The 19,991-nt window shown below is 35.4% G+C and overlaps 1 protein-coding gene across 2 annotated transcripts in view; it reads right to left on the bottom strand.

Annotated features, from left to right (window-relative positions):
• The window catches only part of LOC127425603 (oxidation resistance protein 1-like), a 71,806-nt gene that overhangs the window by 37,999 nt on the left and 13,816 nt on the right, over positions 1 to 19,991 (bottom strand). For both annotated transcript variants that reach the window (XM_051671759.1, XM_051671760.1), the window contains exon 3: positions 10,769 to 10,965. In XM_051671759.1, coding sequence (XP_051527719.1) covers positions 10,769 to 10,965 — 197 coding nt within the window. The remainder of the gene's footprint in view (positions 1 to 10,768; positions 10,966 to 19,991) is intronic.

Here is a 19,991-nt window from a genome sequence, read left to right as displayed (position 1 = left end):
TTCCTCATGACATGACCACTTTAATAGTGCTCTGGTAAGTCATACATGATATATTAAGTCAGATTTATGAGATAAAAAGTCATAATTATTAGATTAAATGTAGTTTAAAAAAATCATGATTATGAAACAAAGTCAAAATTATGATATGTAAATTAAAATTATGAGATAAAAAGTAAATTAGATTAAAAGTCATATTTATGATATAAAAAGCCATATTTATGAGTGATAAACTCTGAGAAATGGCTTATTATCTCATAATTTTGACTTACTATCTCATAATTTTGACTTACTATCTCATAATTTGTTTTATTTTTATCTCTTAATTATGACTTATCATAAAATTATGACTTCAAATCTAGTAATTATTACCTTTTTTAATGTTACTGGTAAGACCCCAAAGCTTTGCAATTTCCCTGTTTGTCAGTGGTGGCTGGTGCTTTTAAAAAGTGGGGGAGCACAGACTTTGTTTTTGGTGTATGCAAGGTTGCTCCTGAAGCTGTTGAAACTAAATATCTGATTATGAAAGCTGAAAGAAATGTTAAGTCAGATTGTAAACAACTGTGCATGAGCAGCTGACCACTCGGCGCCTGACAACAGTGCTTTTACATCTCATATGCTGTCGATCCTGTACATCAGCGTTTCAATTAATGGCCGTTTGTAGCAAAGTCCCACCAATTTGAGAGCTCAACCAATCATCATATACTAGAGAAGTCGGGCTTCCAGGAGGGACAAAATATATCGAGCAGGGGTTGTGTAATGGCTGTGCAGTGTGTAAACCTCATTCCCCTGGCCTCAAGAGGTGCACTAGCGACTGACACTAGAGGCTGGAGCCTTTAACCTCCTCGTTAGCGCCCGCTAACGCAGCGGTTGATTGACAGGTAGAACTTTCACCCTAGAATTATGTGGCTTGCCAGACTCGCACTTGGAGGGTCAAAAATCTATTATATATCCACTGTCATGTATATACCATTATAATAGATACCCTTAGCACTAGTACTTATTAAATGAAAACAACTACTGTATGATGGATAAAAACAGACCATAGCAGAAATTTACAGCTCAGTCCATCACAGTGATGGATAAAGATTTTTTCTAGCGCAACCTCTGTGTGCGGGACCCAAAATGGCATATTTAGGGCCTCTCAATAAAACCATAGGCTTTTTTGTTATTAAAAGTCATTACAGATAACACCAGCAAGCTTTTAGTGATTCTACAAATGCTTTTCAATGCAAACAATAGACTTTTATTGTGACTGTTCCAATTATCTTTGTTTTTAGAATCCATAACTAACTTTTGAGTGACGCTTATCAATTGCGAAATGATTATGACTCCCATTTAAAAATAGTTCATTAGAGACTAGAGGCACAGGAGAAATCAGCTTCCTGTGAATGAGCAGCACAGTACCAAAACATGGACTGAATTAGCTGCTGACACAAGCAGTTTATGAATATTGGGTCAAATTGATGGGGAATTAGTGCAGGCATCCCCTTCTATCTGCTTAGGACAACAAATCACTGGTCTGAGTCTCATATTGTCTTGATACCTTTGGCCATTACAGGGTATTTTTAGCATCAGGCTCTTACCGGTGGGCGGAAATATCCCTCTATGATGCCCAGGAGCAGATGCCTTTCACAGACGCTCACCAACAGGGGTGTCCACTGTGGCACACAGGCTTCCTACCTACAGAGTTTGGTTTCAATTTTAATCAAATGCACCAGGACCAGCAAGTCAAAGTAATGGGATGCACTTGAAAAGTACAGACAAGAGTGGCTGGTTTTAGTTGGAAAGGTTGGAACTAAACTTTGTAGAAAGATCTTTCAGAGCAGGACTAAGCATTCCTAATCTATAAAAAGGTTTTGGCTGAACTTTCAATGCTTTTTAAAATATATTTGAGGAAAATATCCAATAACATAAATGCTTGACCTCATATACATTTGTCAAAGAAAAGACAAGTTCTTCAAAAGGAAACCATCGACTGCTATCACAATAGTTAGTGTGATTCTGCAATAGCTATATATACACTTAAGACAGAATCTAGGTTATGCATAACAAAGTTATGCTCATTATAAGAAAACCCATAAGATGATGTACCTTTGGGCTGACCGGCCTCTTTTTAAAATTGTCTTCGTTATCCAGACAAAAGGAATACATTTTCGATCAATGTAAGTCTGATCTAAAGACAGCATAGCAGGACTGTTTGAAATGCCAGCTGCCCACTTCAACATAAATGAGACACCAGGGACTCCTCCGTCAAACTACCTGAGCTCAGAGCTGGGAGGTGCTGAGTATACAGCATACCCATTAAACAGGACACATGGAGAATAATATACACTACAGTCTCCCATTTGTCCCATAATTGTCCAATCATAAAGAACTTGCAAGAGTCAGCAGTTCAAGCTAAGCATTAAAAAGGCCACATTATGGAAAACAGGATTTTCCTTGCTCCTTACTTTAGCGATCTAATAGCATTCACTTTCACACAAATCAAGAGTTAAAGGGCAGATCATCAGTTCATAAACACTTAATTTTCAGCCTGTTCAAGTGCTATCTGACATCAAAACACTTTTACTATTGTGCATGACTTGCAAGATGATATATTTTAAGGTTTGCATTACATAACCAACTACATTTACAAGCTTGTTCGAATGCGATCAAATTACGCAGTAGCTCAACTGATAGTGTTGCACTTACGAATCCTGAAGAAAATCCTGAAGAGCACGTGAGTCGACACATGAGCCAAAAGTGGCAAAGAAGCACCACAAAATGATGTGGTTGCTGTAGCAACTGCATTTTTTTTTTATCACTTATTTGCTTGATTTAGGTTTAAACCCTTACATTCTACCTCCTTTTGTGTTCCACAGAAGACAAAGTCATACGGGTTTGGATCGAGATGAGGGTGAGTAAATGATGACAGAATCTTCGTTCTTGGCTGAACTATTCCTTTAATTCTAAGCATCAAAGAGATTGGAAAATCTAGCTAAAGGCATAAAAAGCTTAATTAAATATATTTGACAATTAATATGCACTGAAAAAATTTTTTGGTTTAACTTTTGTGGACATTGCTTCCACAAAATTAAAATTAGTTTCTTTGATATTAAATTAAAATGTAGGCTCTACACAAATACATTGTGTAGCAAAAATTGAGTTAACCTAACTTAAATTTGATTTGTTTAAATTCCTCCATTAAATCATAGAGCTTGTTACTAGCTAGCATTAAATACATTAGCATTTTATATACAGTATATCACTCATTATACTGATGATCCCTCAGTATTTGCTTCCTGAGAAAAGCAATACACATTGATTTTTCAGTAGTAATGTGCCTAACCTCGACCTACATTAGCTCCACTCTTCTCCACAATGGTAACCTCCAAAAAAATTAAACATAACAGAAACTCCTCTAAAACCCAACATAACAGAACATTAAACACTAAAAAATCTCCTACTTGTTTCATTTTGTGTAGAAATACATTAAAATAAATTTAATTTTTAAATTTACTCTCCCAATCTTGTCACATGCAAAGCATGTTGGGAACTGGAAATCCCCTGCCCAGTTTCAGCAATACGTTGATGCAACAAGTGTTATTCACATTGTCCCAACACAACTGGATTAGGTGAACACTGATGGATTGTACACAATTAAATTAAGTGGAGAACAATTGTCAAAGAATTGTGTTTCATTAGCTAATTTTGAAGGTGCTGTTAGCAATTTTTTCATGGAAAGGTGTGCAAAAACATGTTCCTACTCCCTGAAATATATTAATTAAATAAGTGTCGTAAGATATCTCACCTGTCTCTGTGACAGCTCTAGACTCTGTAAACAGCAAATAAAAATCTGTCTGGGGGCAGCGGACAATGACACTTTCAACCTGTCAATCATTTTGCGCTTTCTCTTAGTATTGTAGTTGCAGCGAATTATTGAGGCTTAATGCCATTTTTAAGCCATGTTGTTCATAACAGTTGTCAGTTGAGGGCGCTATTTTGCTGCTGTTGTTTTAAATGTGAAAGTAGAATGGATGAAATCGCTTACAGCACCTTTAAATAAGTGAAACGAGCAAGCAGAAAAAATCATGTTGATTGAACAACAGTCTTTAAAATTCTGATTCTATTTGAACATTTCATAGCAATGTGATCATATCACTTTTTGATGACAGTGTGAATACCACTTTACGCAATAAAATTATGTTCTCAATCATAAATGTATTTAGTTGATTTCAAATGTACTGGTTTAGTATTTTTAATAGAGCTGCTTTTCCTTTTTTCAGTGTGGCTATTCAATACAGCAACTGGTTAAGGAATGCAAACTGGTATCACTAAAATGAGTAAACAGATGGCTTCCATCATACCAATATGTATCACATTTCAGGATGACAGATCTTCCTCTAGTCTAGAGGATATGGCCATCAAAATTAAGATTCTTACACAAGAATGCAGAGTAAATAATGTCAGTATGTCACAGATTTCTGACTGTATATAAGCTGTGAGTTGCAGCATGTGTTCTCTTACATTGAGAATCACTGGAGACAAAAGCGTGGAGGGTTGAAAAGTGTTGAGGTCAGCAGAGAGAAACACAAGCTCAGCAGTCTGCTGTCTTTTGCCATCATCTGTCATATAAGCGACAAATGGATAAGCCTCCAGAATTATTACATGGATTTATAAACCACTGTCAATCAACTGCCTGTCACTTTCTCCATAAGGTTCTCAAATCTATTCTTATTTGAGTGGCTTCACAGCTTTAAATTGGGCTTTAAAGAGTGGGAAATTATCCTTTTTTATTTTTTTTTTTACAGTGCCTTACCTGAGTAGATTACATGAAGCAATGATCTGAGGTTACATTGATATCATTAACTACTTTGAGTTGTTATGACAGCCAACAAATGCACAAGTTGAGTGTGAAATTATTTTTTACACCAGAAAACACAAATGGTTGTTGTTCTCCGTCTGGATTGCTCGTTTTGGTTAGTTTTACATTGTGTCTCAAGACCAGAAACAGAAAACAGGCAATTAGAATCATCATGGTTCCGTCCAGTGGTTGCTCAGGAAAACTGTGGATAGGCAACCACCTAGTCATCCTAGCAACCACAAAGCAACGCCCTGGCAACCACCCACATAGAATAGTGGTATATTGAGTTTTGCAGGGGGAAAATGTTATTTTGAGGTTTGAGGTTTATTTTTGCAAAGTAATAAACTACATATATATATATATAAACATCAGCTTTCAAACAGCGCTTGTGCAAATGTGACAGATGTTAAAAAAAAATTCTGTATGTTCTAATATTGGATGGTACATCTGTTACAGCAATAAACCAGCCTGCCTGGAATCAGTATAAATCACTTTTAAATTAATCTACAAATGAGAAACGAGTCCAGTGACAAGTTTACAGTAAATAGAAAAAGCCTATTTTATTGCGTCAAATTTTTCTTGCAGGAGCATAGTGGCTTCATTTTGCTGCTGTAATAAATCTGTGATATATGCAATGTAATTTGTTTAAGCTGCAAAATAAGGTTTAAAATATATCACTTAAATAGCTCGAATACACACCTGTCTTGCTCAATCTCACAGCTTTAACATCAATTAAGAAAATATGGCAACTTGAATAGGTGTGAACTAACGGTTGATTATCTTTATTTGTAATGAATATAAAAGTCATTTAATCCACCACAAACAGAAAATCTCTTCCGTCTGTGTTCTTCTGGATTGCTTTTTTGCTTAACCGGGAACTATAAGCATCACTTTCAATACGACTAAACAAACTGAAAACTTTTTGTGGATTAAAGAATGATAAAGGGTACACTTAATAATTGTGCTTAGGACAAACTTTGGTAACTTCATAATATAACTGTCAATAAGGCATAAACATAATAAAGGTTCATTATAGTTCATGTACATATAAACCTATTTAATGTTTATATTATTAATATTATGTAGTGTAATATTTGTTACTAATGAAAGCTATTATACAGAATGAATTTATCTAGAAATGTGTTCCCGTAGAAAAATACAACACCATGTTTTGATCTCATTTATTAACTTGCTGTTTGCAGATCATTAATACGCTATTTGTAAGCAGCTAAGACAGTTTAATGTACCCTCTGCTGGCTCATCTCAGTAGTGTCTTGACATAGTTCACAACCTGCTCAGAGTAAGCAAAATTACCCTAAACGTATTGCAGCAAAATAAATTGGGGAAAAACTAATATAGTGAAAGCTCTCCATTGTAATCATAAAATTCCATTCAGAGCCAGGCAGGGAAAAAAACAGTAGGAGCAGATTATGGTTTCTGATAGGAAATCGCATTTTCTATTATTTGCATTTTACAGGCCTTTCCACAGGGTGGAACTTAAAAAAAAAATATCACATTTTCAAAATGGTAAGGGCACTCGTTTCAAAGAAATACCCTTTTGCCCCATTATTTTTGTGTTTACAGGCATTTTTCAAGTCAGTAAGCTTTCACAACATCATCAAGAAATAAATATGTAATATTTTAAATAAAATAGACTAGATTGTACTGGGCAATAACTCTCTCTCAGTTTTCATCCACTCTATTGTAATGCATTTCTACAGGACTACTACATCCATTGCACTTCACTTCAGAAAATTACTCTTGTGAGTATGAGAGTGTAGTGTGTGTGTGTGTGTGTGTGTGTGTGTGTGTGTGTGTGTGTGTGTGTGTGTGTGTGTGAGGGAACCACACTGGAGGCAATTCAGAGTGTTACGGTTCAATCTCCATATGCACACAGCTTTAAAAGGCTTTAAAACCCAAGAGCACTGTGCTTTTTATTGTAAACCCTGAAGATTCTGAAGACAGGGGTAGAACTGCACATTTACCAAACAACAAACAAAATGACTGCATGATCATGGAATATCCAGACCAATTAGGTGCAAGAGCAACATTCAGGAACATGTAAAAAAATGAAAAAATATCAAACCAGTGTTTCTTTGAAAGAAATGCAAAAGCACAATTACACTTTAAGACATCAACAGAGTACAAATTGAGGCAAAAATAGTCAATAAACACCAAATCTTATTGGTTTTTTTCATGACATCATTTGTCATGATGTTTGTTCACAAGACGTGCAGGAACTAATGAGCTCCGATGTTATCGATGTGTTGCCATATTGATTTGTGCTCTGTTTAGAGGAGTTCACATTTTGTGGTTCATCATAACACATATAGAGGCAGGTGAAATTTCCACTGTGTGGCGCTAAAAGCAAGTTAAAGGTGCACTCAGTAATTTTTTCCTCATTAAAAAAGTTTAACTCCTAAAGACAGGAATTGTAATTTTGCAATATATGTAGGAAATAATGAGCACTCACATTAAAATGAAGACTCCAGTCATATCTGTAACCTTATAAAAGCTGTTTTATTCTACATGGAGAGGGTCTGCACATGGGGGCTGCCATGTTAGAATCACATGACCAGCCAAATACTACTCACTTAATCTCAGTAACCGTCCTGTTATTTGACACTTTCACTCATTGATTAAAGTAATCATGGCTGACTGTGAATAGTAAATTTCTACAATGGCATCTGAAACTGAAAACGATTGATTTTAAATTATTCTGCATCCAAGCCACTAGGTGTCAGTGTAAGACCAAGATGACACAAAGACAAAAGTTACTGAGTGCATCTTTAAATGTTCTCCCAAACAGATGAGGTTTTTAAGGTTAATGCTCTATCGAGTTTTAGATAAGCAAACCCTATCTTCCTACCCTAAACCTTAAACCTAAACCTATCCAGTAGTCATAAAAAGCAAATGTGAGATGAAAAACTATGACACTTTTGGCGCACATGTTGACAAGCGCGAATACAATACTCTACCAGTTGAGATATCATGCAATTTTATAGCACTCTAACAAGCTTGTAAATGTAGTTTGTTTTATAATGCAAACGTTAAAATGTATCATCTTACAAGGATCACCCAAAAGAATTTTCACTTTTGGGTGATCCTTTAATACAGATTAAGATGTTCCATTAATACTGCTTAAGACTGCTAACAAATGATCATGAGTACCAGGCTAATTACTCTGACTTATGATATTAAGTACACTACACCAGCAGAGATCTAAACCAAATTACTTTGATAAAAATATTTGATCTACATACATTTAATTGTCCCCGGTCATCAGTCCTGTGAAAAATGAAGTGAAGTTCAAGGCTAGCATCAGCCTGCCCTGCAGGTAACACTGGGAAACATTAGACGTTGCGGAAACAGAGCTGGGATGTCACAAAATGTCTCAAGTATCTGTCCTTTGGGGAAAATCTTGCTGAGGTAATTACTGTATGCTAGCAAGGTTAACTGAACTGACTGTGTGGGCGTTTGTGCACAAAATAACCCATAAATGTACAGATTTGCACACACAAGTACACACCATTTGTGCCACCACAACAAAAATTTTTACGGCATTTGATGAATCTTGACCGTTTGTGGTCATCCTCATGAGAACAGAGTCAGTTTTGTACAGTCCTCTGAAGGCAGAAATAGTAAGAACGTATTCTTGCATTAAAAAAGGTAGATTCAGCACAACGGATAGAACAGAACACAGGTGTTTTTAAAAGTTAAAGTTCTTATAAATTTGCAGTGTCTTAAAAAAGCAGTGCTTTAAAGATTAGCGAGACGAGGTCTACTGCATCCATCTAGAAAAGGTTTACATAGCTAAACAACTTAAAAACAGCATAGATGGATGAAAAAAAAAAAATCCAAGTGAACATCCCCATAAGACTTATGGATATTCTAAGTTCAATATTGCAGACCTTGCTATTTCAGTGCATAATTTATGGTAAACTACCTTGCTAATTATTTTTTGGCTTCTAATTTTGCCACTGTTTCATCAAAAAAAACACAATTAGTTTTTCCCTCTTAACCTGGCATTACCGTGGGATAAAAAAAAAAAAAAAGGTGGTTTCGATTTCAGCCTGACTCGATTTTCCACCATCTTGAAATTTAACAAAACATTTTCATTATATTTTTCTCGTTTATTTTCCTAAAAATGTTGTCCAGTATTTACCACAATTAGGCTCACATCATCTTCACACCAAACCTCACAAAAATGATTCAATGGATTTTCAATTTTCGAAAAGTTTCCCAGTTACGCCTCAATGAAGTTGATGGTGACTTGGTGAGGATGCCAGACAGGACATGAGGCTGCATCTTTCCAACTCTTTGCTGTGTCTAAATTTGGAATTTACCGTCAGGCCCAGCCAAGGATCCAAAATGTAGGATGGCAGGGGAAGAGTGATTCATATTTATGAGTATAGCGTTATACGATTTGTTAGAGTTAGGTTTAGGTGTAGGATTAGGGTTGGGTTATAGTTTCTCCGACCAATCAGGTATCACTTTCCTCATAAATATAAATTACTATTCCTCTGCCATCCTTTTTTGGATGGTTGACGTCACAAAGTGGCCAAACTCATGAATATTAATTAGGTTATGTGCAGCTAATGTTTTACTGTTTTGATAAACAGTCGGTCTTAATGACCAATTTAAGAGCTACAAAAAATATTTCACATAATTTGATAACTTGATCCATACGTCTGGCACAGTCAGTACTTTGATTGTGTTAGTCAGTGGATAAATACATGAATCAGTCAAATTTAGCCAGAATGACTGATTGGTCTCATGGTGAAGTTTTCGCTTCCAGTACAAGGAGTTCCGGGTTCTAAATATGATATTTGGATCATGCTAAAAGTGACCACGTATCTGCCTAATTATTATCATAGAGTTTCAAGAGATTGCTTAAAAGTTTATTTTAAAAAAGATATGTGTCTGCTGCATATAATGTGCCCGTTAAGGCTACAGTAAGGGTGCTCCATTTAGTTTGAAGAGTGATGCACCTTCTGCGAGTCAAGAGTAATTACTGTGTGTGTGTGTGTGTGTGTGTTTGTGGGCAGGTTTAAGTGGTTTACGAGGACTTTTTTTTTAGGTTCCAAACTGGTAATTACAAGGGTATTGTGCTATAAATGTGGTTTATGAGGACATTTCTAGTGTCCCCATAATTCAAATCGCTTAAAAAACATACTAAACGATGTTTTATTGAAAATGTAAAAATGCAGAAAGTTTTTTGTGAGGGTTAAGTTTAGGGGTAGAGTTAGGGTTAGGGGATAGAATCTATAGTTTGTACAGTATAAAAATCATTATGTCTATGGAGAGTCCTCATAATGATAGCTGCACCAACATGTGTGTGTGTGTGTGTGTGTGTGTGTGTGTGTGTTTGTGTGTGTGTGATCCTCTTTTCTCCTCTGATTACAGTCTCAAAGGTATCATTTACCTTTTTATCACAGGGCCAGTCAGCTTGTTTCTGTGCCATCTCAGGATCAAGCATAACTAAAAAGTCTCACTGGACCTGAACATGCTGCTGATTTCACTACTATAGGAACATATATTACTGTCCATCGAAAGATAATGACAAAGTTATTTTTGGACATTTGGACAATTTTTGTTGCTCTATTTTCACCAAATGTATTGCAAAAGCCATTGGTCAGACAAATAAGTAGTCCCACTCAACTTACATCACTGGTTGAGCCAATGTTAATATATTGGACATGCCGGCCTTCTCAAACAAACAGATCAATGTTTGATAATGTCATAGAGACGCAGTGTTACGGGGAAATCAACCTATAAATGATTTACTTACAGTTGTATCTGTATATTAACGTAATATAAGAGAAAGCATTTTAACATCGTAAAAAATAACACACATCTCCTGTTCATATTTTAGAGACAAATCTCAAGATGGGCTGTAAAGTTACAGAACAGTAAGTCATCTACCTATGGTATATCCTCGTTTGAGTTCTCCACGGCGAGGATTACGAGCCTTCTGTATGTTGGTGGTGTTGATGTCCAGTTCTTCAGTAATGGTTGTTCTGGCCACACTTGGTATAATGGGTGATGCCAGCGGGTCTTTGACGAGAGAACCAGTGTAACCCTCGTCAGGGATGTCCACTGACTGAGACTTCTTCTTCAACCTGAAATATAAATAAATACATAAATAAGAGTATACATTCAATTCAAATGCAATTACAGTGCAATAAATAACCCAGCTTTGCTTGACTTTTGTCCTAGTTTGTTTACAATCTGAATTTCTGAGATAAAAATCTTCCGTTTGTTAAAAGTCACAAGTCTAGAATTAAAATTAACAATTTTCAGATTCAAATGCTTTAGTCATTGTTCTTGCTCCATACCATTTTACTTTACATTTCAAACTAAATCAAACTGAGAGTACTAATGGATGGACATGCTGCAGTTATAGAGGAAGCTGAAGACCAAGAGTTAAAGACAGAACAAGTGGCAGGGACACACAGAGACATTAGAAAACCTAATACTGTTCAAACGATTTCATAGGCACTTCGTAAAAATAAACCAACTGTTCATAGGAAAATGTATATATCAGGGAATTTTTAAATTGTGATTTCCAGCCCTGGAATAAAGTCATGGATATTTATAAAACCTCAAAAGGTGATGAAAAATGTAAGGAAATTTCTATGGAGAATTTATATTTTTTATTACTATGTTATGATCAGATCTAAAATATTTCATCAGCTAAAGAAAATTATTTTTGAACGCAATCTCTATGAAATTATTTTTAAAGATCCTTCTCCAGTAATTACAAATGACTGGAAAATACATTTGTCTTGAATTATAATTTGATTTTTTTCTCCTGTTTTGTTGTCACAATCACAAGTCTGATTGTTAAAGAGATAGTTCACCCAAAAATAAAAAATTCCCTCATGCTATCCCTGATGTGTATGACTTTCTTTATTCTGCTGAACACAAACACATATTTTTAGTCAAATATCTCAGCTCTGTAGGTCCATATAACGCAAGTGAATGGTGGCCAACTCCAGTGGTTAAATCCATGTATTAGAAGTGATATGATAGGTGTGGGTGAGAGATAGATCAATATTTAAGTCCTTTTTACTTTAAATCTCAACTTTCACTTTCACATTCTTCTTCTTTTGTTTTTGACGATTCACATTCTTTTTGCATATCGCCACCTTCTGTGCAGGAAGGAGAATTTATTGTAAAAACTGACTTAAATATTGATCTGTTTCTCACCCACACCTATCATATCCCTACTGAAAACATGGATTTAACCACTGGAGTCATATGGATTACTTTTATGCTGTCTTTATATGCTTTTTGAGCTTCAAAGTTTTGGACCCTCTTGACTTGCATTGTATGGAACAACACAGCTGATATATTCTTCTAAAAATCTTTGTTTGAGTTCAGCAAAAGAAAGAAAGTCATACACATCTGGGATGGCATGAGGGTGAGTAAATGACGAGAGAATTTTCATTTTTGGGTGAACTATCCAGTAAAGAAACGTTATCCGTTCCACCTTCAACACTATTTCTGATGACCAATTATAGATGTTGAGAAGTGATTTGGTAATGTTATTAAACTTTGAAATCAAATCAGGTTGCAAAAGGATATCACTGTTGACACTGGCAAAGACTCTGAGGGCAATAAGACCATTTGTTTTTCCTCATGGCTAAATCACCTGCTTTTATTGTCCCACAGTGACACATAAAGATGTCATACATCGCAGCTGAACCTATCAGTTAATGGACTTTCTCTCATTTACAACATGCAAATGTCACGTAAAATGTGAAACAACTTGCCAGAAGACTTTTATATGTCATTACAGTTTATCATGATGATGGATGGATAGCAAAGTCTCCATTAAAACAGTATTTAAAGTCCATAACTGACTTAATCATAGAAAAATCACAGCTTTAACCCCTTAAACTCTATTGACCAAAGGGGGACGCTATATCGCGAAAAAAGTTTACGCTTAAAATGTTAAAGTCTCTGTATACATAAGTCAGGCATATGAGGTACACTATATTGCCAAAAGTATTCGCTCACCTATCCAAATAATTGAATTCATGTGTTCCAATCACTTCCATGGCCACAGGTGTATAAAATGAAGCACATAGGCATGCAGACTGCTTCTACAAATATTTGTGAAAGAATGGGCTGCTCTCAGGAGCTCAGTGAATTCCAGCGTGGTACTGTGATAGGATGCCACCTGTGCAACAAGTCCAGTCGTGAAATTTCCTCGCTACTAAATATTCCACAGTCAACTGTCAGTGGTATTATAACAAAGTGGAAGCGATTGGGAATGACAGCAACTCAGCCACGAAGTGGTAGGCCACGTAAAATGACAGAGCGGGGTCAGCGGATGCTGAGGCACATAGTGCGCAGAGGTCGCCAACTTTCTGCAGAGTCAATCGCTACAGACCTCCAAAGTTCATGTGGCCTTCAGATTAGCTCAAGAACAGTGCGTAGAGAGCTTCATGGAATGGGTTTCCATGGCCGAGCAGCTGCATCCAAGCCATACATCACCAAGTGCAATACAAAGCATCGGATGCAGTGGTGTAAAGCACGCCACCACTGGACTCTAGAGCAGTGGAGACGCGTTCTCTGGAGTGACGAATCACGCTTCTCCATCTGGCAATCTGATGGACGAGTCTGGGTTTGGCGGTTGCCAGGAGAACGGTACTTGTCTGACTGCATTGTGCCAACTGTGAAGTTTCGTGGAGGGGGGATTATGGTGTGGGGTTGTTTTTCAGGAGCTGGGCTTGGCCCCTTAGTTCCAGTGAAAGGAACTCTGAATGCTTCAGCATACCAAGAGATTTTGGACAATTCCATGCTCCCAACTTTGTGGGAACAGTTTGGGGATGGCCCCTTCCTGTTCCAACATGACTGCGCACCAGTGCACAAAGCAAGGTCCATAAAGACATGGATGAGCGAGTTTGGTGTGGAAGAACTTGACTGACCTGCACAGAGTCCTGACCTCAACCTGATAGAGCACCTTTGGGATAAATTAGAGCGAAGACTGCAAGCCAGGCCTTCTCATCCAACATCAGTGTCTGACCTCACAAATGCGCTTCTGGAAGAATGGTCAAAAATTCCCATAAACACACTCCTAAACCTTGTGGAAAGCCTTCCCAGAAGAGTTGAATCTGTTATAGCTGCAAAGGGTGGGCCGACGTCATATTAAACCCTATGGATTAAGAATGGGATGTCACTTAAGTCCATATGCGTCTAAAGGCAGATGAGCGAATACTTTTGGCAATATAGTGTATCATTTCAAAGCTTAAAATCTGAACTTTACAGAGGTAACCATCAATTCAGCATTTATGTTACTTAAAATAACAAAATAAGGCATCAAATCATTCGCATGAATGATTTCTATCATATTACTACCCCAGAGGTAATGGGGTAGAAATATTTAAATAAAAATAAAAGTCCTTCACATAGCACATAAATCAAGTCATCAAATGAAAGCTCTCACTCTCAGGAATGTGACTGCGCAGTTAATTTTGTTGCTCTAATACCAAAGTTTGAAAGATTTTCAAAAGAATCACAAAGTGAAATTTGATTTTTGTAATTCATCAAATACAAACGCATCTTTTATGGTCCAATAACTGCTGCTGTAAGACCCAAATAGCTAAAAACTTTATATCTGCTTTTACCTTAGGAACCTCTCTAAAAAATGAGCAATTGTTTACTTGTCTGTAAGCTTGCTTGGCTGAATAATCCAGTGTTATATCTTAGATGTAATGCCAAAATATGCCATTCAGAAGGAAAAGCATGCAAAACAAATCATCAGAAAATATGTTTTCGACTATTGATGATAAAATATTTTATATCATCGCAAAGGGGAGGCTCTCAGCTTTCTAATGAAACCTAGATTTGACTTCTAGTCCACTCAGAGGGCTAAAATGAATTAGAGCGCCACCTACATTTCAGATCTGTATATTGTGATGGAATGTGATAGAGAAAAAAAAAATTTCTTGTGCTTTCTGCCATCTAGTGGAATGAAAATAGACTTTTCAAAGTGTGGTTGAGTGACCAGAACCAGAATTACATGTTTACAAAGTAAGGACAACAAAAAAAATGTTTTCTCCAAAATCAAACTCATAAGTTATATGAATAAGATTATAAACACATACAATATTATTTCTGAGTAACTGGAGACTTTTTATTTATTTATTTGGGCAGTTCTCTGAAAAATTAGACCAATGTCTTTGCAATTAGTCCACACTTTGCGTGAATGGTGAGATTTTATATTTAAGTTTGAAAAATTGGGGGTGGCAGCCCAAAAATGCACCAGAGTTTAACACGCATTTAAAGACGTGTTAAAGGTGAAATTTTCAATGCTGAAATACGTTTTCCTATACCGTAGGAGCTTAAAGTGCAGAGACAACTTCTTCTTCCAATATTTAAAAACATTGTAATAATAATGAAATGTCATACAGAACTTTCACTCAAATAAGAACTAACACAGTTAAGTGAAAGAGAGATAAATGTCTTAAGTAACATGTAGAACTACCAGTTATGATTCCTAGTTCTGTCTCAGCATGGAACATGTTTAATGAGGGGCAGGAGAGCATTACTAGAGATTATGACAGATTTTAAGCTGCTCAGACTCCTGCTGACTAAAACTCCTTAAATATTACATAACAACAGCAGGTGCTACATCAATACTATATGAGGCTGATGTTATTAGACATTACAATTTTAACTAACCTTCATCTCACCCATTTTATTCTGATTTATATTGCCTATATGTCTCCTTATCTAACCACTGTAAGTGTCAGTTAATGGTTCTTCCTTGTGTTTAGACATTAATGGCAAGTGAATAAAGCATTTACAAATGTTTCCTTAATTAGATACTTAATTAGCATTTAATCAGCACATATTTAACTTTTCATTTAATTAATTAATTAATTAACCAGTTCATTAATATATAGGTGTCAATTCAACTTCTAGCACTTTCATGTCCCAGGGGTTGATTTTTATTAAAACATACATTTCTTTTTTCTTTTCTTTTTTTTTTTTCTTTTTTCTTATTTATTTTTTGTTAGATGAAGGTCTCATTAAAACTGAATTGGAAACTTTTTCATAAACCTTTATCATTTATTTTTGGTACCTTTTTGGTAGATTCTTATTGTTTTAGCCTTTCAATATTAATCAATGAAAATCCACTATAAAAATAAAAATAATGACATGTTTAAAACTATTATAATCTAAAAAAAAAAAGATTGAAATAAGCAGAAACCATTTTAATACTTATTGTGTAAAAATTATTTTTATAAATTTTTTCTTTGCAAAAATTACAACTGCTCTGGTGTCATTTCCACCATACTAAACTATTTTCCCCCTAATACATTTTATTTATTTTTTTGTACTTTTTTACCCACTCAACAAGTGTCAGTGAAGAGCATGCTTGAGATGGAATATGAGACACGTGATGTTTAAAGAAAATAAGAAATTCAAGGTAAATATCACTTGTGTATTTTTATTGGCCGTCATTTACAATCATGCTGTAATTTGCTAAATTACGCAAAAAGTGTGTGTGGCAGGGCAGAGGGCGGGGCTGGGTCGTGATTCCGCACACCTGGCAACTAATTAGGCTGATTAAGCCCGAGAGGGATAAGGCCGACCGGAGACAGCAGTGCAACAGAGAGAGAGAGTTACGGAGAGCTGTCCGACACCTGTGTGTGTTTTTGTCTTTTTGGTTAAGTTTATCATTAAATTATCATTTATATAGTCAAGCCGGTTCTCGCCTCCTCCTTTATATTGAACTGTGTTACAGTGTGAAAATATTTAATTGTGTGTATTTAGGTTACATAAAATGTTAGTTTTGAAATTAGTCTTTAACTTAAGAGTCTGACATTTTATTAAAATTTATTTTTACAAATATTATTAAATAGAGTACAGAATTTGATATGTGATGGAAAGACACTGTGGTGGAAATTTTTATTTCAGAAAAAATTATATAAATCTCCTGTGGTGTATGTACAGTTCATACACTGTTTGGACATTGCAAGTAGACAAATAAAATAAAATAAGAAAATAGTGAGAGTTTGAAAAATATCTATTATAATCATGCAATAAATTTTCAACAACAGAAGACGTAAACAAAAAAAATTGTTGAATAGGATTTCAATTCAGCAGAGACCTTATTCCACATGCTTAATAAAATGAAAAATATTAAATAGTCACATTCTGTTTCTGACTTCAAAGTGTGGAACTGTGTCATTGTTGAATATGTTGAACAAGTGCAAAGACTAACAAAATGAATTAGATTATCGACCCTTTTCACATATCTGTGTTTGAAATGCGGAAGTAAACGATAACGGGTAAACTTGTATAGCAGTGACTAGAAGATCACAGCAAATATCAGTTTTGTTTATCAGTTTTCTCCAACAGCAAAAGACAAAATCCACTATTACAGTTTCACAGCTTTTCAAAAGAAGAAAAAAATAGAGAGCAGTGGACTGCAGCAGTCAGAAGAGAGAAACAGGCCGAATTCCTCAGCAGTTGTATTAGAAACCTCATCGAATCTGTGGTAACTCATTTCTTTTTAAATTATTCCAAGGCAGTATAATACAAAGTATAAAGTTATATGTATAAATGTATAAATTTACACAAATAATAAATACAAAAATTGCAAATATAAAAAAGTTTGCTAGATTTATGCTGCTAAATGAGGCTTTGAAAAGGGTCCATTGGGGAAACTTCAGTTTTCATAAAACAAGGATGGAAACAGCACAACCTAAAATGGCAATGCACTCCATATAAATAAAGATGTCTGTGGATACATCCACTGGAATGCTGCCATAAATCGAAAAAATATAACAGAACTGTTTATGCAGAAAACTCATTTGCATGCCTTGGGCAGTGTAATTTTCAATTTTGGTTGTATATTCATCATGACACTAACAATTGTTTCTTTGTTTGTAATGAGGTCTACTGCTGTACTTAATGAAATAGTATTTGTTGCTTAAAACATGATTTGATCAGCTTTTATCTTTATTTTGGCCCTCACTCTGCATTAATCGCTCATTAACAGTAAATAAAATCTCATCAAGTCCTAATAAAATTAGCTGATCACTCATTTGGTTCATATTAAGAAGTATCAGTAGACAAAAGCCGACCTGCAGAGTTAAGGCAAGCTGAAATATATTTAGCATTTCTATTAAAAGCAAGCAGAGATACTCTGTTAGATAGAAATGTGGGATGAATAAATTATGCTGAGAGGTTGTATCCTGTCAAACAGAATTTGGATAATTACAAATGTGCAATTGAGTTCTGAAACGGTGCCCTTTTCAGAGAGTTTTCAAATGAATCTGTGATATCTCTAGAGATTTAGGTGTGATATTACATTATTTAATATGCTGACATATTTGCTTAAAGTGATTCCTCAGGAATTACAGCAATGCCAAGGCAATTTTAACAGGACTTTAAATTTCAGTGTTGCATTCAGTGTTTTTTCTCCATCACTCTTGAAACATCACCTAAGGTCTCCAAGCTTGTTATGCAAGCACTTCACTTATAGTACAAAAGTGCAACATCCACTCGAGGAAAAGTACTCCATGTTCCTTAGTGCTCTCAAAGTTAGACACTCTAGTTTTTGCCAAGTAATCTTCCTTTCAGCAAAGAGAAGACAGAAAAGTTGAACTAAACTAGCCTTGCATTGCCAGGCAACAAAAGAATAATGTAAAAATGACAGAAAAGTTGTAAAAGCAAATACACAAAAACACAAACCCTAAATACAGAAATGGAGAGAGAGCGACTGATAGTATTTTGCAAAGTAAATGGATAAATAGATGCAAGAAAGAAATGACAAAATCACAAATCAGTGGGCAAACTAATGCAAGAAAGAAAAACAACAAAAGAATCACAATTCCGTATGCAAATATTCTGAAGACTCTATCACTCGCGATTAAATTTTGAATGCTGAACATTCTATCAATGTAAGCCAAAGTACACCGAAAGTAAACCGCACATCTAAGCCTGAAAAGATCTACAAAAAAGTTTTGAAAGGAGGCTAAATTAATTGCATACGTTTAATACTTAGGGTAAGGGGGTTCGAAGAAACCTTAGCCAAATTGTTTGAGTGTTATCAATAGTTACATTTATATAGTGTATAAGAAAGCAAAGTGGGATATGGCAGAAGTCTATAAATGATTACATTACAGTAAGAATTACACTTAAAAAATCAAATGATTTTTGTTACAAATTGAGGAGGGCCTGAAGGTAATTGCTCAATCAAATATATTCAATGGTTATACTGTAATATGCAAGTGGTGACATTGAGGAAACTGGAATCAGTTCACCCGTGCATCCAATGTGACATTTTAGGAAGCCAAAGATCTTCTTCCACTCTGCCAATCTTTTGCTCTTGGAAAGCAAGTCTTTTTCTCTCAGAGAAACTTTCTATTGGAAATGCAGTGAGTGTATTAAACGCAGTCACACAGAACAGTCACTCTAAATTAGCCAAGTGTTGTTTGAGCAGCAGTATAACTAGTGGATAGATGGTTCTGCACAAACTGTGTGCGCCTGGGTGTTTGTATTTATAGAATGATGTGTTATCCTACTATTGACTTCCTAAACATCAGAGGGCCTTGTTTACATCTTGCATAATTCAGGTGGGACAGCATGTTCCTTTTATCCCACAAGAAATTGCTACTATATCAAAGATCAGAAATGTGAAAAACACATAGCATTGCTTCTATTGGCTAGTCTAGCTAGTAAATCTTGCACATGTTGCTTATTGCCTCATTATTGCCTTCATGCATTAATATCAAGCCCTTCCTTGAACAATTATCATTTGTCAAGAGACAGTCTAACCTGTAAAATATTAATAGTGCCATGCTTCGTTTGCTTCTTCAATATGGTCTTACAGTGTTTAACCCTTGTGTTGTGCTTGTTTGAGCAAACACCTTTTGTGTTCCTGGTCAAAAATGACCGGACCTCTAAGATTCTTTATAAATATCTTATATTGCATATAATATCCCAAGATATTGCATTAGATCTTTTTATCAACTTATTTTTTAGTAATTATGACAGGTTTTGTACTTCTTTTTTGAACATATTTGTATGTTTGGAATAATGTACAGATTTTGTTCTTATGGAAAGAAATTGGTACTTTTATTCACCAAAGTGGCATTCAACTGATCACAACGTATAGTCA

The sequence above is a fragment of the Myxocyprinus asiaticus genome, chromosome 34, assembly GCF_019703515.2.
Source record: "Myxocyprinus asiaticus isolate MX2 ecotype Aquarium Trade chromosome 34, UBuf_Myxa_2, whole genome shotgun sequence".
NCBI classification, from domain to species: domain Eukaryota; kingdom Metazoa; phylum Chordata; class Actinopteri; order Cypriniformes; family Catostomidae; genus Myxocyprinus; species Myxocyprinus asiaticus.
The sequence above is the reverse complement of the archived record's forward strand: the minus strand, read 5'-3'. Positions and strand labels throughout refer to the sequence as shown.